The 23,684-nt window shown below is 53.9% G+C and overlaps 1 protein-coding gene across 1 annotated transcript; it reads left to right on the top strand.

Annotated features, from left to right (window-relative positions):
- The first annotated feature begins 6,159 nt into the window (after positions 1-6,159).
- On the top strand, positions 6,160-22,491 carry GDF6 (growth differentiation factor 6). The gene is made up of 2 exons (XM_021688679.1): positions 6,160-6,586; positions 21,527-22,491. Exons 1-2 carry the CDS (start codon positions 6,160-6,162, stop codon positions 22,489-22,491), a joined length of 1,392 nt encoding a protein of 463 aa, XP_021544354.1.
- Positions 22,492-23,684: the final 1,193 nt, after the last annotated feature.

Genomic DNA, 23,684 nt, shown 5'->3' with positions numbered 1-23,684 from the left:
TAATTAACAACCACTCTAGTTACTAAACATCTGTAATAAAAATTTACATATGCTGTTGTATGTGTAAGCTGCATAAAAAACCTAGAGGCATGGATTTTCACCTCCATCGGAGGGGACAAAAGTTGAGTTAGAAGATTCTGGGTTCATGTAGCTAGAGAGTGAGACAGAACTGGGATCAGAACCATCAGCTCCAACCCCCTCCTCCTTCTTTCACATCCATAGTACATAAGATGTCTACGGCCCGTTTCATTCTGATGCTGTTTTTGTCTCCCTTCCAGGTTCCAAACAGGCCCAACCCTGCTTGCTTTGAGAGATCTGACCAGATGAGGCACATTTGGCCTGCTAGCCCTGTAGGCAATTAAATACACCTGGTTCGCATGGGGAATGAAAATTATTTGCTCATTAGGAATAAGAATCACTAATTTGAGAATAAAATTGCATACTATGCATTTCCTTTACAGCTCCCTCTTAAAAATCAAAGCATTTCTTGAAGTTCTTGGCAGGTAGATTACCCCTATCTCAGGGCGCAGACCAAAGGTTCTCAAACCCCAGCATGCCTCAGAATCCCCTGAGGGCTTGTGGACCTGTCAGTGGCTGGGTCTCAGCCCCAGAGTTTCTGATTCAGTAGATCTGGGGTAAGGCCTAGGAATTTGCATTTCTAATGAGGTTCAGGGTGATGTTGATGCTGCTGGTCCAGGGGAGTCCCCTCGAGAACTACTGGTATTGACAAACTACAATATGGTTGGACATCTACATGCCCTGTGGTGTCCCCAAAGGAGAGCAGTGATTGGGTTGATCAGATGCCCCAATGGGTCTTCGTGCTTCTTTCAATATTCAGAACCCAAAGTCACCATTCCCTGCCAATCTCAGTACTGTCATACTGGTGGTAGGCATGGCACCAAGTTGGAGGCAGCTGGTGGAGTGGGGAAACCGAGGCCCAGAGAGCTTGTGAGTATTAGATCATCGGGCACTACTCTTCATTCCATTTCATTTAACTTGTTTGTAAGTCCTGCTGTGAAAGACTGGGAGTGCCAAAGCCAACAAGCAAGGAAACAGAGGAAATGGAATTATCAGTCTCAGTATAAACAGAGGAAAGCAGGAAAGATTACAGAGCTGGTAGCTCCCAGTCTGAGCTGTGAAGGAGAAGTGGTAGCTTCTGCGCACCCTTCCCTCAGCGGTGTTTGGTTGCTGTTGTTGTTGTTTAGTGTTTCCTTTGTTTTTGTTTTGTCTTATCTCCTGCTTTTCTAAGGCAGAGTCCTTACCTTTCTTCCTGCTGCTACATTTTCCACTTTCTTTGAGGAACATGGCCCAATACTCTAAGCCAATGGCTTCTTTTGTCCTTTTGGAGGGATCTTGTCTGCAGATGAAATTTTATGAAAATGTCAAAACCATAAGAGCAGGGCTGCTTAGGGTGGAGTAAGGATGGGCATCATGAGCCCTGCCCGTTTGGCTAGTTGGTCTCCTCCTCAGAGTTTTAAACCCACTGCTTGGGTCCTTTCTGTCATTTGCTTTCTATTAAGCAATATCTACCAGTCTTAAGTCTCATTTCTCTTGGTCCACATAGGTGAGCCTAGCTAGTCTTATCAGATCACCACTTTTATCAGTTTATTCAGAATAGTGTAACGGTGGTCATAAACTATGAATGGGGACCCTACTCAAGAACATTTGTATTTTAACTAGGACTTTCTGAAGATGGTACCTCAAACAAAAGCAGTTATTTCATTTGTGCAAATATGTCACTAGACTATATTCCCAGAACCCGTCGCCTCCCCTGTGGGGAAGGCGCGCACAAAAAGTCAGATTTCTTCACTCACTTTTATAAAAGTTGCCTTTCGACTGGCACTTGAATGAAACGTGACATAATAAAAGAGATAAACTCCTTTATTTCTTTAAGAGAATCTTTCTCCCTGGGTAACTATGAAATAATAACTTGAAGATAGTAGCAGCACGGATTTCAGATAGGAACAGGACAATTCTATTTTCTTTGGGTCCAATATTTCTGGGCACACATATCTCTCATGTATGGTTGTTTTGTTGTCGAATGCTCCACACACCTCATTTGTGACTCTCTAGTTTCTTAAAATCATGCTAATGGATGTCACTCTCCCTTGTTCATCTTGCCAAGCTCCTGTAAACATTCCCCCTCCAGCGCGCGTTTGGTTCTTGGCAGGTAACTCCGTCGTTGTCCACAGGGGGGCAGGACATACCATACTGCACAGCTGTTCCTGCTGCCTTCTGTGTGGGGGGAAAGAGCTATCCGAGCACAGAATGCGGGGGGGAAGCTGCCCTGGTGCGTACGGCCAACCTGGCCGACCTCGTTCAGCTCAAGAACCCCTTAGCCTTTTTTTTTAGGTTCTTCATAGGTGAAACTACTGAAGAACTTATGAGAGAATCAAAGACTGGACTGAAAATTTAAATTCTATATACTAGTTCAAATTCTCAAACTGTTGTGAGAAGATCTGACAACATATGTTCACTTGTAGTTTTTTCTCTGTATCTTTATTTTTAACGCACCCATGCGCGTGCGTGCACGCACACACACGCGCGCGCGCACACACGCGGGCACAGAGCAAAGGCCTTGGCATGGCCTCGTTAACACTGGGGTGAATTCCTATTTGAAACATATCCATGAGGGAGGAAGAGATAAGGCTTTATACATTACTGTGGATCATTGTCACGACATTGGAAATATTTAAGTCAGAAAGACTTGCCTCCCAGTCCTGACTGGACCAACTGACTAGAATTTCGGCCTTGGGCCCAGCCGCTGTTTGTTTGCTCACCTGGGAGACAGTGCAATTTCCTTGCCTAGACCAGAGGCTGGTAGCAATGAAAGGGAGGGATATCCGCCCTGGGGGAATCCTGGAGCCGGGAAGACAGACCACATCCTTTGTGGTCCCTGTCCCAGTGTCATTTACGCTAACACACCACTCCATCTAGTGTGCTGAGAGATCCCAAGCCACAGCAAATAGGCTCATTACTTTGTTTCCTGTTTACCGATAACTTGTAGCTGATAATGATTGCTGTGAGCAAATGAAGAGAGAACATGCTGGGCTGCAGTGGCAGGCAGGAACATTCCTATTGGATGGGGGGTCTGAAACCATGAATCATCATGAACCAGACTCCATACTGATAGAAATTAAAACACTGATAACACAAACCACAAGTGTTCATTTCCCCGAGGGAAGGGATGGAGAGAGACCACAAGGAGGAAGCCTCTCCTGGATGACACAGGAGAGGCGGATGTAAGAAGCCAGAAGCCGGGCAGGCCCGGCTAGACCACGTGCATCTCAGGGGTGACAGGTAGGCAGAAGGGGCGACGTGGTTTGTGCTGGTAAGCAATGAGTTTTGAGCCTGTGGTTTTGAAGAGGTGGCCTGCACAGGCCAGGAGGGAGGTGGTGAAGACTTGCAAAGAGGGGCAGAAAGGCACAGAGGAGAGGTGTCGAGGACAATAGACTTGGCAGTGATACAAAACCAAGCCAAAAAAATGAAAAGAAGGGCCAGCAGACATGCTTTGGGCGTCGTATTAAGTGACAGGCCAGGATACAGCAAGGTATCTATCCCTAGATTGCAAGGATAGGAAAACCATGGGCATGACAAATAAAGAAGGAATGGAAGGGAACCCATAAAGGTAAAAACATTTTGATTTGGTGATTTGTTGGAGTGGCAAGAATCTGAGAAACAAGTTTGTCCCGTTTCAGTTCCATTTCCTTTTATGTTGTTATTTAGTAAATAATAAAAAATTTTAAAGCACAGAGAGAGGGAAGAAGATAAGGCTATGGTAAAGCACCTTTGAGTTTAAAGGTAGGAACCTGACAATTATGAAATCAAAACTAGGGGATATATATGGGATTGGGATAGGGCCATGGGGCATCTGTGGAGGAGAGGAGGAAGAGAGCAGCCGGCAGATTCTGGAGCAGTTCTGTGACCTTGGGCCTCAGTTTCCCTACCTGTAAAATAGGGATAGTACAGCCCTTATAAGACTGTTTTGAAGATTAAATGAAATGATATATGTAAAGGGCTTACAACCCCGCCAATACACAGGTTCTCTTAGGTGTTTGCCATGCCCTGGAGGAGGCCTAGTATCCAGGACGGAAGGCATAGCCTAGACCTTAAGGCAGTTAAAGCATGAAGAGAGCGGGGATGTGCAACTTCATCCCCTTGCAGTCAGGTGAGTGGACAGTGCAGGGACAGAAAAAGGCAGGGAAAAGCAACAGTGAGAGGGGAACAGAAGATTGGGAACACACACATAAAAAGCAGTGTGGGAGGAAATCATCTGAGAGCAAATAAAACCATAAAGAAAAGAAAAAGTCAAGAATGAGAGATACTGGGGTGCCTGGGTGGCTCAGTTGGTTAAGCCTCTGCCTTCCGCTCAGGTCATGATCCTGGGGTCCTGGGATGGAGCCTCACCTAGGGCTCCCTGCTCAAGCGGGGAGCCTGCTTCTCCCTCTCCCACTGCCTGCCCCTCTGCCTACTTGTGCTCTCTGTCTCTCTGTCAAATAAATAAATAAATAAACAAATAAATAAATAAAATATAAAAAAAAAAGAATGAGAGATACTGGGTGGGCGAGCAATTCTTCTATGCTGGAATGGAAACCCTGGATTTGGGGTCCTGGCTGTGGGTTCTGTCCCTGGCTGCATGTCCTCTGGGCTGAGTGTCATTGGAAAAGTCACTCATCCCCTGTCTGTCTCATTTTTTAAATCTGTGAAAGTGAAAATAGTAAGGCCAACTTCACAGAGCTGTAGGGAGACAAAGGAGAGCATTTTGCGGTTGGTGGCGGGACACCCAATAAATGCACAAGGAGACTCTACGTCCCTAGCATTCCAGGGCACAGAGCACTGTGGGAGAGAAGCGGCCCTCCGCCTTGACTTCCAGCGCTCAGGCCCGGGAGTGAACGAGGCAGTGGGCGGGGAAGACACGCACGGGGAATCTGGGGACAGATAAAGGAAACTCGTGATGGGGCGAGGCTGGGCTGAAGAGAAACAGATTGGGGAAGAGCTGCAAAGGGAGGGGTCCACTGAAAGAGGAGGGGGAGGCGGCGGGGGGAGAGGGTGGGAGGGCAGAGATGGGAGGGAAATGTGCGAAGAAAAGCAGGCTGGGGAAAGGGGGATTGGAATGCAGAAGGAACTTAGGGAAGGAGAAAGGATTGAAGGCGGGAGGGCAAGAAGAGAAAGAAAATGGGGATGCCGTGGAGGCGGGGGCCAGGCCGCGAGAGGAAAGAGGAACCGGGGAGCAGACCGAGGAGAAAAGAACCGGCTAAAGCCAGCGTCAGAAGAGGCTGGGGACTGCGAGAAGAGAGGCTGGGGCCTGCAGTAGAGCGCGGCAGCTTTTAGCATCCATCCAGACTCTAAAGACTCGTGGCCTTTGCCTGACCTCGAGGGTCGGGAACAGACGCCCTGTCTTTGTGGAGAGCGGTACCCCACCGAGAGAATGGGGCTGTTCGGGGCTGGGCCCTGCGCCTGGGACGCGGCGAGGCTTCGCTGGCCCCGGGCTGGCCCCTGAAGGCAGTGAACTGCCGGCCTGGAGGTTGGGGCCGAGGAAAGACGGTACCACCACCACCCGGAGCCAGAGCGCAGTCCGCTGCAGAGGCGCCGGCCGGGAGCCGTCTCTGGGGGACGCCGCCGCCGCTTCCCTCCTCCCGGGCTGCACGCTCCCCGGACAGTGGAGGCGACCGGCGAGGCCCTAGGGCCCGCGCGGCGCCCCGGGGGGACCGAGCTTCGGACAGTGCTCGGGGGACTCTGGCGCTGTGGATGCTCCCGGCCTCCCCGCCGCCGGGCTACCGCGCCCGCCTTCCCCCGCCCAGCGCTCTGGGCCCGCTCTGCGCACGCCGCCCGGCAACCCCGCGCGCGTCCCGCGGGGGCGCTGCGCCTCCCAGCCACACCGACACACGGCGGCCCCTCTCCCCTACACCTCCTGGCCGCACCACCCGCCTCTCCTCCCACCCTCCGCTCCCCTCCTCTCCCCTCCCCTCCCCTCCTTCCCCTCCCCTCCCGGCGAGGGGCGGGAGGGGGCGTGGCAGGGCCGGAGTTTGTGTGGCTGGGACCCGGCTCCTTGCACTCGGAGTCCGCGCGAGGAGCCGGGCCCCGGCCGCTGTCCAGCCGCTCCGTGCCCCTCGCGCCCTGCGCCGCCGCCTCTCCGGGAGACGCTGCCACTCGCTCGCCATGGATACTCCTAGAGTCCTGCTGTCGGCCGTCTTCCTCATCAGTTTCCTGTGGGATTTGCCCGGTTTCCAGCAGGCTTCCATCTCCTCCTCCTCGTCGTCCGCGGAGCTGGGCTCTGCCAAGGGAATGCGAAGTCGCAAGGAAGGGAAGATGCCGCGGGCGCCACGAGACAGTAGTACCACGGCCCGGGCGCCCCTGGAGCGCCACGAGCCAGGACCGCGGCCACAGGATGAGCCCCGGCGGCGGCCGCCGCAGCAGCCCCAAGCGCAGGAGCCTCCCGGCAGGGGCCCGCGCGTGGTGCCCCACGAGTACATGCTGTCAATTTACAGGACTTACTCCATCGCCGAGAAGCTGGGCATCAATGCCAGCTTTTTCCAGTCTTCCAAGTCGGCTAATACGATCACTAGCTTTGTAGACAGGGGACTAGGTAAGTGGCAAAGAAGATGCCCCACGCCTCTCTCCCTGGAGCTCCGCAGCCACGGCACTGCTCCGGCTCTGGCAGGAGGCTACATTTGTGAATTCCCTTCCTGCTCTGGACACCTCCCCCCGTTCTTTTCTTAAATTGTTTTTCTCAAGCCCAGTAAGTTTCTGATTGCGGCTGCAGATTTTATTCCAGTTTGCAATCCTCCCTTCCTCGCTTCCTTCTTTCCTTTCCTTCCTTTCTCCCTTCCTTCCTTCTTTCTCTTGTCTTTTGCAGAAAGCAGCTCGGTGGCCGCTCGTCTGGTGGCTGGTGGAGGAAGCGTGGAGGACGGGAGGTGGCAGGCAAATGACTGGGTCTGGAGAGGGTCCGTGGCGGGGACTGAGGGCACACTTGCCACGGGGTCTCGGGTTGTGCGCGGAGCGCGGTACAAGGCCTGAGCTGCCGTGGCCGACCGGGCCGGGGCGGGGTGGGGGGGGGGGGGACAGGGGGCAGGGGGGGGGGTTGGAAGGTCCCGAGCCCCCACCCGACGGGGGGGGGGGAAAAGCCGGCAGATGCAAGTCCCGCGGTCCGAGGAACAAGTCCGCGAACTGCATTGGGCAATGCCCTGACCCAGCCGCTGCACGGGTTCTCAGCCCTTCCCTGCACTGGATGTGGGGATCATCAGCCCGGCAGGAGCCCCGCGCCCTCAGGCGTTTTTTGCTCCTCCAGCGCGCTCACCGCTGCGAGACGGCCAGCGAGTAGTTTCTGCTAAGGCAGGGGCAGCAACCGGCAGGACGGGGCAGGGGCAGGGCAACTAAGTCCAGGGATTTGTTGGTAGTTAATTCATATGGGTGCATGGATATGCACATCCACCTTTCTAGCCAGGCATCGCTCCTCTCTCTGAGCTCCCAGGGTCCCTGTCCCTGGTCCCCTCTGAGGGCGTGGGTGCAAGAGTGGGCGCCTTCGGAAACTCCTGCACCCACTCCTTGCCACCCGCGTTCGTCCGCGCGGTGAGTGCCTCCGAGAGAACCTCGAGCTCCCCTTGGTCCCAGAAACTGAGGAGGGATCCACAGGCGCCAGGAACTCAGCTCCTAAAGAGGGGAGACAATAACGTGGAAGGAGACAGGAAAGGAAGGGAGATGAAGGAAAGAAAAGGGAAAGGGGAGGAAGGGGACATGAAGAAAGGAAGGAGAAGATTAAAAAAAAAAAAAGATTAAGGATAGAGACTTAGGTTCGCGGCTTTGACCACTTCCCCGCCTCCCACTTCCTCCCACTTCCAGGTCAATGAAAGTGGGGTGACTCGGGAACCGGCGAGCGCCAGGGTTCAGGCGGACGGGGCTGCTCCCTCCCCGCCTGCCGTGAGTACATGCTCGTCCACCGAGCTTTTCGGAGGAGGCTAAGAGCCCCCAGGCCCCCAAGCCCCGGGCTCTTCCCGGGCTTCAGACCCCAGCCTCCACGCTTGTAGCCACCTTCCTTGTGGGCCAGGGTTCCTGCCCACGCTCGGTTCGCCGCTGCAGCCGAGGTCAGAGAGGTTCATGAGCTGCTGAAAGGTCCGGGCGGCAAATTAACGCCTGCTATTTTATGGTGATTTTAGGACTACTAAAGTCACCTTTGCAGATACGCACGGCTTCTTCGTAGTGCTGCAACTGCATCCCTAACCTCCGTGCTGCCAGCGCAGCTCGCCCCTCCTCCCCCCCTCCAGTCTTTGCCCTGCCTCGGTTGTCTCCCTCCCTCCAAATCGTCTTTACCGTCCGTCTTCTCTACTCCTCTAGTCAAAGACTACCCTGCACATCCCTAGTGGAGACACTAAGGAAGCTCAGAGAAAATAGCTCGAGAGGCCTTTCCCCAGGGGAAGGAATCCCGGAGGCCCAGGCTGGCAGGCGGTTGGGCGCAAGTTTTTTCCCCAAAGGAAGTGGCAAGAATCTCCGCCCCTCCCCCAAGCAGGCACCCCTAACTCGTAAGCTTCACCCTGCGAGTTTGGCACGGGACCAAGAGACCCTGCAGGCTGTTCGGAGGTGTCTACCGAAGCCTGGGGCGTGCAGGCAGGAGTGGGAGGTCTCTGGGGAGTTCAGGTCCCGCGCAGACGCGGGCTCGCTTCACCCTTGCGGGCGCTGCATCCTCTCCCCCGGCACCGCGGTGGGCGTCCCCGGGCGCCGGAGGTAGGGAAAGGGACTGGCTGCGAGCCCAGGCCCAGGGGACCTCTGTTGCCGAGCCAAGGTCTCCAGGCTAGCCGGACCAAGATCCAGACGTCGGCTTCAACTCTGGAACGCGGTCCCCAGCCAGAGGAGACGGGGAGTGACCACTTGGACCGCAGCTTCGAAGGCACGGTCTCCTCCACGCTCTCAGGTTCCCAGCAAACGCAAAGAAGGGCAGTCAGTTGGCTGGGAAGGCTGTGCGGCTCGCCGCACGCCGCTCCGGGGTGAAGGAGTGCGGAGCCCAAGGCAGGAGGGGGCGCGCAGAGGAGGGGGTGTGTTGCGGGCTACAGCGCCAGCTTGATAAAGGGAAAGCCTCACTTTCCCTCTCACTGATTTTGATTTGATGTGTCACCGGCGGTGACCTCGGGCTGGACCTTCCGGGGCTTGCTTAGCATCGGGCCCCTGATTGGAGTGTTTCAACTCAGCGATCTAATTGAGGGTTCATGTCATAACACATCAAACGGTGTCTAGTCTCCCGTGATGGAAGGGACCCGCCAGCCGCGCATCCCCGGCTCCCCGCGAGGACTTCCGCCCCTCTCACGTGGGGACTCTGAACCGCGCCAAACCCGCCTACATCCCCTCCCCCACCCCGTGGATGGCGGGGCAAGGAGGGAAGAGCCGCGGCCAGCCGAGAGCTGGGCCAGCCGCGCTGACTTGGCGCCTTGCCTCGGGGATGTTTAAATCGCCGTCGAGTGCGGCAGGCTTGGCTTGGCGGAGCTGGGGACCCTCAGGGGGAGGAGCAAAGAAAATGGAAGGAATTCTGAAGCCTGTTCAGGAGGCAAGAACTCCTTGCTCACGTACAATATTTGTAAATAGCCTTCCTCGCCCGGGAACCCCGGAAGCTCAAAAGTTACCCCTCAGGCTTGAGATTAAGAGTGGGCAAGCAGGGATAAAAATCAGTCGGAAGTGAATGAAGAGCGTTTTGCGTCTATAAAGATAGCACGTTCTCTATTACCTCACCCTTGCCACCTTCCCCCCCCCACACACACACCCAAAGAGGAGAACTTACTGCAAGTTTTATTTTCTAAATGTCCCTCCTTTCGATTTGCTCTCCAAACATCCAGGGGTAATACTAACCAACATATATTGAGCATTTACTGCATACCAAGTACTGTGCTAAAATCTGTTACCTGAATTATTTCATTTAATTCTAACAACAACCCCTGGGGAAAGTGCTATAATCACTGTTTTACAGGTGAATTAAGGAAGACAAGGAGGTTAAGTTAAGCAAGTTGCTTAAGGTCATACAGAGGGGTGAAGCGCATATCCAATTCTAGATCCTGCATGCTTAACTATGGCACTACACGGGTAGGGTAAAGGGTGAGGAGGTTTCTAAGGATGGTGGCAGGAAGCAGAAGTTAAAAAAAAATGGGCAGATTTCCCATCTGGTCTGATATTCTTCGGTGATTTCTTAAGATCCAGTTTGGAGTTGGAGTGGAACTTTGGATTTGAGGGTCCGAATCCGTGCTGTGCTTTGCTTCCTCTTTGTGCTCTCTGGAAAGGCACAAACCCTGCTATCCCTGATCTTTAAATATTCCTCCATATTGTTCTCTTAAAATGATTTTGAATCCACAAAGATGGAAAGTGTGTGCAGGTGTGTGTTGGTGCAGTTATAAGATCAGAATGGATCAGGTTGGATATAGAGAAATTACAGTTAGTGCATGGTGGAACCATTAAAAGGCCGCTGGTACTGGAGCCCTAGGGCCCCAACCCTGGGGCCTGAGAAAGGCCGACAGTTGGAACTTCTGTGAATTCAACGTGGCTGAGAGATAGAGGGGGAGAGAAAGAGAGAAACAAACCTCAGACTTTCCGTTTATGGAGTGAGAAGTGCCACATAATTCCAACAAGGGGGGAAGAAACCTCCCCCTTGGTTTGGGAAGAAACCAAATGAGTCTAGGAATACTGCTGCGAGTTCGGTTTCCAGATGATTTGGAAATAAGAAGACTCCTAAAAAATTTTTTTCCTGGTTATTGTTGTTAGAATAGCCTTTTCAGAAAGGAGGCAGTAGGGAACAGATAAAAACCAAAAACGAGATCGGAATATCGGAACATCGGAACTTGACACCCTAGAAATGAATCGCTGAAAAGTTTGCCACCGCCCATTGTTGGCTTCTTGGTTTACCTTCTGGGTCGCGATTATCTGGGGGCAGGGCAGGACAACTGGGCTAGCCGTGCTGCGGGGAGGGTATTCTAAGAGCTGCAGAGCTCCCTCGCGATTGAAGTTCGTCTGGGACAGCATGTTTATGCAAAACAGCGAGTTTCTGGGTGGACCTGGGCCGCAGAGTGGCGTAATCAACGCAGAAGCGCTTTTGCCCCGACCCTGTTGTCGTTGGCAAACGGAAAATGAAATATAAGCAGGGAAGTATTTTAATGGGGACGGAGGGAATTCGCAACTGTTAATTATTTGGTGACCTTGTATTCGATTTGTTTGAGTCCCTTATAAAAACACTAATGCAGACCAGACGGCCAAGTGAGGAAGCCGGCAGAAGGTTCCAATCTAGGCTTTATTTCCCCGGAAAGAGGGAACAGCCTTGGAAAAGGATTGCTGAGCATTCAAGTGTGCGTGTGAGAGCGCGCCCGCGTGCGCGCCGGCGTGGGGTTTGCACTGCTGTCCAGGTTCATGATCTTCTATCAGGCCTGTGGACTGGAAGGTCCCGGAAAAAGGCCTGGGGTGACGGAAGGAAGCCTTAAAGAAGGAGTTTGTTCTTCTCTTCTGGTTGCAATCATTAAAACATTTTAAAGGCCACAAACCACAAACGCCTTAGCCATTGGCTTGTTGTTAAGTATCAGTTACTGTCACCCCCATCCCTAAGGTCTTAAGGGTTGCCTTACAAGACTCTTACAAGGGCCACCTTAGCAAGTAAGTTAGGAACACCTAGTACCTTCTGCAGCGAAAGTGCAAGTGGGGCCAGAATTCAGGGCGAGCTTCCTCTGCAGGGGAGGCTAATTTGAAAAGGACTCCGAACGTTTTCCCCAGCGCGGGAGGCGCTTGGGCTCTGGGAGTTTGCGCGATAGAGTTGCCGGTGGGGGAGGGGATCGAAAAACGTGCTCAAACATCCTTGTCTTTTCTCCACATTAAAACAAAACAAAACAAAACAAAAATTACCTAAACCACAGCCCACGGCAGGCCTTGAGAATCCCTCGTTCCGCAAACTGAATGAAGACAGGAAACCTCCCCCTCGCGACCTGCGAGTTTGCGCGCCGCCTGGACCCTAAGGGAACGCGGGCGTTGCACAGGAGGTGGTCCTAACGCAACCGGGTTTTTTCCCAGTCGGAGTTCTCCGGGTTCTGGAGGCACGCCTCCTTGCAATTGGTGCCGTTTTCCTGGGGCGGCGACAGGGGAAGGAGAAGAGAAGGGGACGCAGAGGTGGGAGAAAGATGTTATGGTAGAGATAGGACAGAACGAAAACGGTTTCCTGGCAGGACTGCTGCGAGCAGTAAACGATGCAGAGCGCATCAACAATAATCCCGGGGGGCTCTTAAGTAAAGTGAAGGGCATTGGTTCAATAAATCCTCGGGTATGGAATAACCCTGGGCAAACGCTGCTCTCTGGACCCGGGGACGGTATCCCAGCCGAGGCCGCGAGGTGTGGTTAGCGGGAACGTGGGTCCTCCGCGTCCTTTCGTTGCTTGGCACCAACCGCCTCCCTGCCCGCCCCTCCCCACCCTACCCCCGCCTCTCTTAAAGCCCTGGCTGTTTATTTTTAAGCTCAATGGCGGTTAAGTGGTGTCTTCTGTTTATAGGAATTAAATAGGTCCTCGTCGGCCTAATGGGTTCCAGGGTTGCTGTTCTCTGCCTTCCAGGACAGTCCATTAGCGCTGCTGGGGGCCGAGGGTTGGGTCCGCGTGGCGTGAGTCGCTGCAGGCGCCCGGCCGCACTGTCCGACTTTCCAGAAGATGCGCGCGCCGCGCCGCCAGCGGCCCGGGGGTCTGGGGGCGGAGTTCGGCTTAGGGACGCGGTAGTGGGCGTGCTGGAGAGGAGAAGGGCGGGCCTCTGGCCCAGTCGGAAGCGGTTTAGCTGACCGAGCCGAGCAGAAAGTGGGGGCAGGAGCAGCGCGGAGGGTTGGCTTTGGGATCCCGGTGGTTTACACGCCCCCCTGCCCTCCCTAAAGAACGTAGGAACCAACGAAAATCCGTGCGCCTGCTTTGCAAATCTGGCTTCCAGGCACCTCGGTCCAGCCCTCATCCCACTTCCCGGTAGACTGTGGCTCCCGCGCCCTGTGGGGAGGGAAATTGAATGTTAGACGATGGTCCACAGCTGCCACCGCGAATCTCATTCTGCTGCGACGTTAGTTCGGAAGTCAGCCCAAGGTGAGCGCAGTGGAGCAGAGTTTCCACTACCCCTCCTTCAGAAGCCGCGCCCGGCCCAAAACTTTCAAGAGCTCACCATTGAGGTTTCTCTTGCGCAGGAGCCCTGGGCACTCAAGTCCTTTCCTGTCCACACAACACGCCAATTTGAACCCCTCTCCCCACCTGCAAACCCGAGAACTGGTCGTGGAGGAGAAACCAAATAAAACGGGAACCTTTTCTTCTACTTTTGATCTCGAAACTCTCTAGTCGAAAGGCCTGATCGTATTCCACCCCTGAAGGCTGCTTCGCGGCAGCATTTCCTCCTTCCCTCCAACCCTGGGCCTGTGTGGCTCCAGTGGGCTCCCAGTGACCCTGCTGGGGCCCCTGGCACATCACCCGGTCCGGGCCCTGCACGCACAGCTCCAAGGGAAGGGCAGTGACCTTCGGAGGACATGGGGACCCGGCGGAAAGGTGGGAAGAGAAGGGTACAGCTTGTGGCAATAGTACCGGGCTTCCGTTTGGATTTCATCTGCAGTGGTGTCAAATTCAGATTCTGGAAGCCCTGGGTGAGACTGCCCTGAAAAGAGAGCCCCGCGAAGTGTTCTTGATCTCGGCTTCGAATCACTGGTTCTTGAACCCCTCTCAAGAACGCGTGGCCACGAGGTTTCGCACTAAGTACTTGGACCCCACTTGACAAGGAATCCATTTCATCGTAGAGAAACAAAAGAAATCTCCTTGAAGTGCCTTGGGAGTCCGGCTGGGGTTGCGCAGTGTCCAGTGCTCAGGGGAGAGGGCTGGTCCTTGTCTCCCGCCAGAACCTGGCCTTATTGCCACAGAAGGCTGTGCTGAGGCTAGGAGGGCCCCCGAGGTTTGCCTTCCGTTGGGAGGCATCTGGGGTTCTCCTTCCCTCCCCTCCCACCCTCACTCATTTGCCTCTGGCTGGGCCAGAGCATGGTGCACTAACACTAGGATTTCTCTGTGGGATCCAGGCGGGCCACCAGGCCTCTTAATCCTGTGGGGTTCACAAGCCCCAGGCTTCCTGCAGGGAGGAGGGCGCTGTCTGCCAGGCTTGGGAGAAAGACTAGAGAGGCCTCTCCAGATTCCGTGGAGGACCCGCCTTGGGCCTCTCTGATCTTTGAAAGGAGGAAAGAAGCTGAGAAACGCAGGGCACGCTATTGGAGAAAACACAGGAAGCCAAGAGATCCAGAGAGAAGCTGGGCGGGTGAGTGTGTGGTGAGGAGACACACACCCGCCCACTGACTGGGCTTTCTCAGGCGACTTGCTCTGCATCTGGGCCCTGCACTCAGCCTCAGGGGCCATTCATTGCTACAGCCCATCTCCCCACCAAATGTGCCTGGCCCTTTGCGGGTGAAGAACATCCGGAATGTCACCTTCATCCCCACCCCAGATTGGCTCTGTGGACAGATCGTGCCTCCTCCCTGCCAAAAGGGCTCCACAGTGGGAGGTGAGGAGTGGGGCAAGGAGACCAACCCCCAGGCCTCTCAGGGCTGCATCTGCCCAGCCAGGGAGCCAAATGGATTAGCATCTGGGCTAGCGCTGGCCCTGAGCCCACAGAGGAGGGAACCTGCTGGGAGGGACCTATCCTTGATGAGGTTCTGGCTGGAGGTTCGTTGTTCACCTGGAAGTTGTGTGAGAGACCTCAGTAGTGGATGACATAATGACACAGGGGCACTGAGATGGATCCATGTGATGGGGGTGAGGCCACAACCCCTGTGGGCCTTACACTTCCCTGGACCTCAGATGAATAGGAAGGAACTGGAAGTCCGTGCTTCTCTCTTTACCCCTCTGCCCAGCAGCACCTTTCCTTCATTCACTTCTGGAAGTCCTGCCGAAATAAGTGGATTGCCTCTCCTCAAAGAAGGCCAAAAGGAGTATAGGTGCATCTTCTGCCTACCTGGATGTAGGCAGTTATAGCAATATTGACTGCATTCACTGGGCGCTTCTGTGTGTCACGCACACCCGGCCATGGGTGCCTTGACTCTGACCTTTACAATGACTCTGCAAAGTGGGGGATGGTTCTCCCATTTTACAGATGAGGCATATGAGTCTGGGAGAGATTATGTGACCTAGAGTATCCAGGGTCACCCAGCCAATAAGTCACAGATCAGGTTTCAAATCTATGTCTCTTAGACTCTACATTCCTGTGCTAATTCCATGTTGTCAGTAGTAACCAATATTTGCACATGTCTTCAGATAAATATCTTTCCTACTCTTTCTCTCATTTGCTGCCCCTCTTTCAGTGACTCTGTGAGCTGGTGTTATCTTCATTTTGTAGATGAGAGAATTGTTTCCCTGTAAGTTTTCGTTCAAAACTCCAGTTGTTAACATCCCTTCAGTTCTGCTGTTTAGGAAGTGATTTACTCTAGGAGACCAGAGATTGATGCCCTTCCCCCAAGCATGGGCTGCGTGAAAGAGCAGGAGCCTTCTCAGGGTTTCTGCCAAACACAGAGTTCAAGGGCTGGGATGTCCAGGGTGACGGCACAGATACTGGAGCCAGACTGCCATGTCTACCTCTTCGTATCTTGGGCAAGTTACTATTCAACAATCTGTATTTTAAGTTTTCTGGTCCATAACATGAGCATAGTAATGATATCCTTTTCTTTTCCATAGTTAGTTTTGAGGCTTAAGTGAGTTATGAGAATTTAGATTATGCACAGCAGATGGTAATTGCTACACCAGTGTTTGCTATTACGATTTTTATTCTGGATGGTCAAGCCAGAGCACCCAGTAGAGGCTGAATTGTGTGGACTGCCTCCTGAATCTGCCCCTCAGTGAGGATGCTTAGTGAGCTCAGCAGTTTGCAACAGATCTCAACAGGGCCAGGATTCAGGACAAGAATACAGGGGGAGGCTTAGGTTATTACTGTGTCCCAGGAGAGGGTAATCGTTGGAGCACGAAGTACTCAGAGGCCTTCACACCCCAGGGGAGAGGGCTGGTGGCTCATTTTTACTCACCCTGTACACCGGACTCTATTTCCAACCTGTAGACTTTGGCACCTCAGGGCAGTGTTGAAGCTGAGTGATCTAGGGAACAAGCGACTCCAAATCTAGCCATGAAATCCCTGCGTGGAGATCTTCTTCCTTCTAGTAAAGGAAGAAAAGAGAAGATCCCGGGGGAACCCAGTTCGCCGGGAGTTGATGGCACTGGTGATGAATGTGTGTCGCGTGTCCTCCCTCCCTCTTTGCACCACCGCCCAATCAGAGCCGTGGAAGGGGGCGTGGCCGCAGGTCGGAGGGCTTAGGAATTAGGACCTTCAGATCTTGCCCTTCACTAGCTGCAGGACATTGAGCAAGTGAAGATACCTCGCAGAACCCCAGTTTCCTCATCTATAAATGAGTGTAACGGTAGAACGGGCCTCACACCCCGCGGTGAGGATTCAGGGACAGAGCCCATCAAAGCCCTGAGCACGTGCCTGCCGCAAAGGCGCGCCCCAGAAGCGCTCAGTGCTGCTGTTGGCTCGAAAATGACGGGGGTTGGGGGAAAGGCTTAACTGCAAAGACATCTGGAGTTTTCTTTGTAAAGATGGGTGCCGATCCTGCCCCTCCCATCCCTCCACCTAGGGAAGTGGGCGTGGGAAAGCCCACTATCATCTCGGCTCTCTGAGCCACCGCCTAGTCGCACCCCTAGATCTGCGCTTTCGGAGGACGTGCGGCGGGACGCGTGGCGGGGTGGCGGGTAGAGGCGGGTACGGGCCTGCCAGAGGCTTGGCCATTCAAAGGTTGGGAGCCCGACGCGCACGGAGGAGCTCTCTGAGAGAGCTGGGGCCGCGGGGCACCCTCGGCGCGACGAGTGACAGAAAATCCCGCAAGGACTCTGAAGAGGGACCTCAAGCAGCCTACATATCTCAGAGATGTCTTGGAAAAAATGCAGTGCGGGCCCTTCCCGCCCCAAACCAAATAAAGCTGCGGGTTTTCTGAAACCCTCAGCAGGGTGGCCCAGCTGAGCTGGCCCCAGCAGGAACAGCCCTGGGGGACCCTCAAGACACATTCCCTGCCGCTGCGCGTCTCTCGCTGAGGCTGCCCTCCTGGGGCTCAGGTTCCCGGGTGTCCGGTGTTTGGTGCCCTGAGCATCCTTTCCTTTCTGATCTGGTGTGTTTCTTAGCTTCCTCCAGCCAAGCACTGAGGCTTCGACCTGCACTGATGACTTTACCTTCCTAGGCCAATTTTCTCATTTAAAATGGGTGTTATAGTGCCTACCTTGCAAGTGATTAGTTCTTTTTCCCCCGTGTCCTCATTTGCTTCTTTTTAAAAATTGTTTATCAAATTCCATACCAGATGTGCATGTTTGAGGTCTCCTCACCTCAGCCTTTTACCAACTTGCTCTTAATTCAAAAAAGGCTGACCTATTTATGAAGACTTTTCTTCAAATATGCAGATAGTTTGTTCCTTCCTTCTCCTCTCCTTCCCCTCCTTCCTCTATCCACCCACCTGGGAAAATTGATAAGCACAAATTCAGCAATTGTAACTTGAAAGGTCTGTACCTCCGTCTAATACACAGCAAACACTGAGTTAACTGGGTTTGAGCCAAGCTGTAACAAACCAGGTCCATGCAAATTAAAAGCAAAGTAAAAACTCCCATGATTTATTACTGATTGATTTCAATTTAAAGGCCTAAAGCTTAGGATTCACTTCCAAGTTGTTAAAAAAAAAAAAAAAAAAGTGTCACAGACCAAATGAAAAGTGCATGTTTCTAGGGAGGGGGATGGGAGAGAGGGTCATTTGATGCTATCGGCCCCAATTTATAAAGGACTTCAGCCCTCATTTACACAGGACTTAATGGGAGAGGAGGCTTGTGGAAGGGAATGTGAAGGGCTGGCTTCCCACCCACAGGTGGCCATGGTGGCAGGGCCAGGCTTTTTGATGCCAGGTCAGCAGGCAAAGTGTCTTCAGGGTCACAGGGGCTGGTGGTGTGTGCACTCCCCAGGTCGGATGCCTCCTCTGGGCTATTTCTGTGATTCATGGCTCCAGAGCAGGTCCAGACAGGTGGGGAATGTAGTCAGTAGGAGAGCTGTGCGGAGTTGCCACCTTCTTGGACCCTCTGTTAAGGGGTTAGAGGTTCTGGAGACCCAGTGAGAGTACATGTGGCAGAAAGAGTAAAAAAAAATGTGGGGGTGGCTGTGGAGTGGGGGCAAAAAGGAGCTGAGAGAAATAGTGACTTGGTTCTGGTGCGTACCACCTTAGACCCTGCTCTGGGTCCTGTGCTTTGGAGGACCCTGTTTTGCCCGGCCCCCAGTGGCGCCTGATCCACAAGGTGGGGAAATGGGGAAATCTAAAGAGCCAAGGGAACATGCTCATCTCAATTAGTGATTCTTAAAGTGGGATCCCAGACCAGCAGAATCAGCATTATCTGGGAACTGAGAAAAATGCAAATTCTGGGCTCCACAACAACCCCCTAGGGCCTGAGAGAAGTGAGAAGTTCTATTTCTAACAAGGGTGATGCTGTATGATGTGATGCTTATCTTGCAGATTTAGGGACGCTTATAGGTTTAGTGGCCTTGAGAGCTACTACTCTACTGTGGTACCCAAACCATAGAGCTCTTGCCCAAATAGCCCAGGGCCCCCTTTCAGGGCCCGGGCAGCTGCTTCATTGGGTCTGTCCTGCAGAGAGTGTATGGACACCAGTGAAACATGCCTGGGCAGCCCGGAACTGTGAGCAAGGGTGTCCACAGTCATGCAGGCGTGGCTGCTCAAGCTGTGGGATGGAGCTGGTATGGAAAGGGAAGGGGGCAGGTTACAGAATGAAGTCCCCATTTGCACTCTTCCCTTGAGCCCTGGAAAGATCACGAGCTGGCTGGTCTTGCTAGAAAGATCATCAGAAATCCCAAGGCTGCAGAATCAGCAGAGCCCTCTACAGATGCTTTCCTCTGTTCTGACCATTCTTGAGGACCAGAGAAATGTGACTCGGCCATACAGACTAACCATTATTAGCCCCCACTTTTTTAGAAAAAGAGTAAAAACAAAAGAAGGCTGATTTCTCCATGTTTCATGAGAGAGAAATAAATTACCCTTTACACCTTCCTATGCTCTCCAGCCAGTGACAAACTGTCTTAAGAGTTATGTAAGCAGAGATGGAAATGATTTCCTTCTGGCGTCCATGTTTTATTCCCAGCAAGGCCTGCGAATGTAGTTTGGACTGTATCCCCCATCCCTCATACCCCAGCCATTGCTGGTTGCTTTTAAACTCTACTACCTGCACTCCAATAGAGAGGCAATGGGGCAGTGGGGCTTAGTGGCTAAATGTTCCAACTCTGGAATTAAATAGACTTAAGTTTGGATCTCAACTTTTACCACTTACTAGCTGTCAGACTTCAGTAATCAACTTAATTTCTCCAAACCTTGGTTTTCCCGCCTGTAAAATGGGAACTATCTACCTCACAGAACTGGTCTGTGCTTGCAGATAAAGTAAGGATGAAAAATATGTCAGCCCTCACAATACTTAGCTGGTGCAGCAAATGCCTTCGGTTTGTCCCTCTCATCACATCCTTCGTTGGGGGAGAGAGAAATATGAGAGGCAAGAAAGTGAAGCCTAAGGCAATAGGTCCAGAGATCTGGGTGGTGGCTGAAGGTTGTCAGACGCAGGTTTCTTTAAAGGAGGAGAAGAAAGTGTGCTGAGTTCCCACTGATTTTAATGTGACCCTGGTCGGTTTGAAGGTCTTGGCTTCCATAAATCAACCGCCTCCAGCAGCTTTTCCCTCTTCACCTCTCTAACCCTTCCCACAGCTCCATCTCAGGTTGGGACATGTGCCTGAGAGTGAGGTAGCCTGCCCTGCAGGCAGCCCGTAGTGGGGACTGGGTTTGGCTGAGGCTCCAGGTCCAGTGCCCCGGGGCTACATCGGACAGGCAGTGAGGGTCTGACTGGGACCCAGTGACACTTTCACTGTTGAAATCGAACCAAACTTTACCAGCTTCTGGGGAAAGCTGGGGGCTTTGGGGATTTTTGTATTTGCTGGGTTGTAAATATTTTATGAGAAGGCAGCCCAGGAAAATCTGGTTAGCTTTCCGCCTTGCACACTGAAGTGGGGTTGGCTTCATGCACAAATGTGTCAAAAAAGAAGTCAAGTTTTGCCTTGGTCCCAAAGAATTCATCTTGGATCTTAAAAGCCTGTTACTCCCTGCACCTCCCCCCCAATTATGTGCCCTAAATTTCTTTTTCTTATTTGTAACCAAAAATTTAATCTTCAAAAGATTAGTTCCAAAGCAAGATTTCAAGTTGGGTGGGTGGGTGGAGGGGAGAATGTCACTGTGTGTGTGTTTGAGGTTTTCTCCTGATGTATTTCTCATTGACTGCAGGGTCTTCTCAATGGATAGTTGCCTGGTGTGTGTGTGTGTGTGTGTGTGTGTTCTTTTGCCACACCCACACCCCCACCCCCCGGCAGACTTCTGAAAGCTTGGTTGCTCTTTTGTAGGTTGTTAAAATGGTTGGTGAATTTGAAAAAGGAAGCAAGGAAGCAAGCAAGCAAGCAAGCAATCAATCCCAAAGCAGATCTTCATTCTGTCAGCTTTGTGCTGGGCCTAAATACTTCAGCAAAAGTGTCTAAGGGGCAGCAACGCTCCCCGAGACCAGGAGGTCTAACTAGGGCTGCATCTTCAAATCATCTTGGAGCTTAAAAACAAAAACAAAACCCAAAATGAACAAACAAAATCTAGCAAAAACCCAGGACCCAGGCTCTGTCCAGAGACCTTGTCTCAATTGGTTAAAGCAAGCCCTGGCACTGGTAATTTTTAAATTTTCTGGATGATTATAAGGGGCACCCAGAGTGAGAATAACTGCTCTGGAAGTTTCCACTTACTGACCAGCATGTACTCCAGGTCAGGCATGGCTGCGGTACGAAGGACAGGACATGGTCCTAGCTCCTATGGGCCGGTGGAGGCGGGGCAGGGTGTTGCTGGGAAAGACCACTAAGGAGACAAATAGAAACGAGGTCACCGTAGATAGTGCTAAGTGGGGTGAGATAATAAACCCGGGTCCGGTGATAGTGACCGAGGGAGGCTACTTTAGATCGGGGTGGTCGAAGATGGCCTCTCGGAGGAGGCGACATTTGGACCGAGACGTGAATGATGAGAACGACGAGCCAGTCAGCCGAAAGGAGGCCTGGGGGAAGCGCGGCCCGGGCCCACGACCACAAAGGGCACATTAGTGGTTACGCAGGCTCCTGGGGGAAAACCCGGGAGGCCGCCGCCGCAGCCGCCGCTCCAGCAGCCACCGACTTCCGCCCTGGGAGTCCCGGGCTGACCGGGGGGTGAGGGGGTGGTGCGGGGGGGGAGGCCTGCCCTGGTGCTCCCCCTCCCCTAGCTGCGCACGGGCCCGGGCGGGGAGCCGGGTGGTCAGGCCCCGGACTGGCCGAGCTGGACTCCCAGCCGGCCTGCCCCGCTGCCCGCCTTTTTCCTCCCGGGCGCGGCCGCAGAGCACCGGGCTGATCTCCCCCTTAAGTGAAACTGACTGTAATGATTTTTTATCTCGCAGACGATCTCTCGCACACTCCTCTCCGGAGACAGAAGTATTTGTTTGATGTGTCCACGCTCTCAGACAAAGAAGAGCTGGTGGGCGCGGAGCTGCGGCTCTTTCGCCAGGAGCCCGCAACGCCCTGGGGGCCACCGGCCGGGCCGCTCCACGTGCAGCTCTTCCCCTGCTTGTCGCCCCTGCTGCTGGACGCGCGGACCCTGGACCCGCAGGGGGCGCCCCGGGCCGGCTGGGAAGTCTTCGACGTGTGGCAGGGCCTGCGCCAGCAGCCCTGGAAGCAGCTGTGCTTGGAGCTGCGGGCCGCGTGGGGCGAGCCGGGAGCCGGGGAGGCCGAGGCACGCGCGCCGGCGCCCCAGCAGCCGCCGCCCCCGGACCTGCGGAGTCTGGGCTTCGGCCGGAGGGTGCGGCCCCCCCAGGAGCGCGCCCTGCTCGTCGTGTTCACCAGATCCCAGCGCAAGAACCTGTTCGCCGAGATGCGCGAACAGCTGGGCTCGGCCGAGGTCGCGGGCCCCGGCGGCGCCGGCGCCGAGGGGTCGTGGCCGCCGCCGTCGGGCGCCCCGGACGCCGGGCCTTGGCTGCCCTCGCCCGGCCGCCGGCGGCGGCGCACAGCCTTCGCCAGCCGCCACGGTAAGCGGCACGGCAAGAAGTCGAGGCTGCGCTGCAGCAAGAAGCCCCTGCACGTGAACTTCAAGGAGCTGGGCTGGGACGACTGGATTATCGCGCCCCTGGAGTACGAGGCCTACCACTGCGAAGGCGTGTGCGACTTCCCGCTGCGCTCGCACCTGGAGCCCACCAACCACGCCATCATCCAGACGTTGATGAACTCCATGGATCCCGGCTCCACCCCGCCCAGCTGCTGTGTGCCCACCAAATTGACTCCCATCAGCATCCTGTACATCGACGCGGGCAATAACGTGGTCTACAAGCAGTACGAGGACATGGTGGTGGAGTCCTGCGGCTGCAGGTAGCGGCGCCTTTCCTGCCGCCTTGGCCCCTGACGGCAGGGGAGGCCTGACTGCAGAGAGGCCGAGGAGCTGGCCTCGGGGGAGGCAGAGGGTGGGAGGAACAGCCTGGACGTGCAGCCGGGTGGGAGAGGAGGGAGCTCAGCCTTCCCAGAACCTTCCACCTGCCAGCCCCGAGGGAGATACGGATTTTCACACCTTGCCTGGCCACCCAGGAAAAACAAGCCAAGGAGGATTTCTTTAGTTGTTGTTGTTTTTTCCTTTTTCTTTATTATTGTGGCTTTGGATTTCCTTGTGTGCCTCACAGGTTTTGATAGGAGGTCGGGGGCGGGGAGACGCAGACCTGGTGCTCAACCGCTCCATGGATTGAAAAATGTATAGTTTAAGAAGAGAAACAGTGTGGGAGGAAGAATCACCTTTGACCACGTCTTGGTTTGATTGTTTTCTACCCATGCAAAGAAGGTGGGGTTTTCTCCGGCCATGTCCTAGCCTGTGCCTTGTGACCTCCCGAGCAGAGAGTGTTCCAATAGAGGAATTAGCACGGAGAATAAGAAAGCCAGGAAGGGCCCTGCCTTTAGAAGAACTTGCTTGTATACCGGGCTCTGCCCTGGCCTCTGCCAGTACAGGGAGCCGGCAACCGGCATCTCACTCAAGGGGGCTCAGGTCGCTGCCTTTACTGTTGCTTTTTCTGGTCGGGGAAAGGGGAACTGGTATGGATGGAATGACAAGAATGAGCCCAAATGGAACCCCCTGAAGGATAATGAGAAACCACCAGGCCTGCCTCTGAGGGGGCTGACACTGAGGTGTATGAACCAGGCTGGAGGTAACCCAGGAAAGGCCCTTCTGTGGGGTCTGTTTCTAATTGATTTCTTTGAACAGAGTTTGCCAAAATTCAGACATCCCCTCTTAAGGGGAAGGTGATTTTCCAGTTAAACAAAAAGCGAGTAGGGGATGGGAAGCTATATAAGTAAGGTAAGAGGTGCGGAGAAGGGGGCATGAGCCAAGAAGCAGAGGCTGAAGTCGGGAGGGGAGGTGGTGGGCCCCTCAGAAGGATGGGGACATAGGGGCCAGTCCAGAAGCAGGGAAGAGGGATTCCGGTCCCTGTGCCCAGAGATTTCTTTCACATCTATGTTCCCTCCCTTCTCTCTTAACATTCCTGAAAGATTACCTACCAGCCAGCGATAGCCCAGGGCTCCCCC

This window comes from Neomonachus schauinslandi, chromosome 4 (genome assembly GCF_002201575.2).
Source record: "Neomonachus schauinslandi chromosome 4, ASM220157v2, whole genome shotgun sequence".
NCBI classification, from domain to species: Eukaryota; Metazoa; Chordata; class Mammalia; order Carnivora; family Phocidae; genus Neomonachus; species Neomonachus schauinslandi.
This window is presented reverse-complemented; position numbering and strand designations above follow the sequence as displayed.

Excerpts from the sequence above, each read along its gene's own strand:
- GDF6 (XM_021688679.1), top strand. The coding sequence starts at position 6,160 with ATGGATACTCCTAGAGTCCTGCTGTCGGCCGTCTTCCTCATCAGTTTC. Across the intron at positions 6,587-21,526 it reads CTTTGTAGACAGGGGACTAG|ACGATCTCTCGCACACTCCT; the intron begins GTAAGTGGCAAA and ends TTTATCTCGCAG.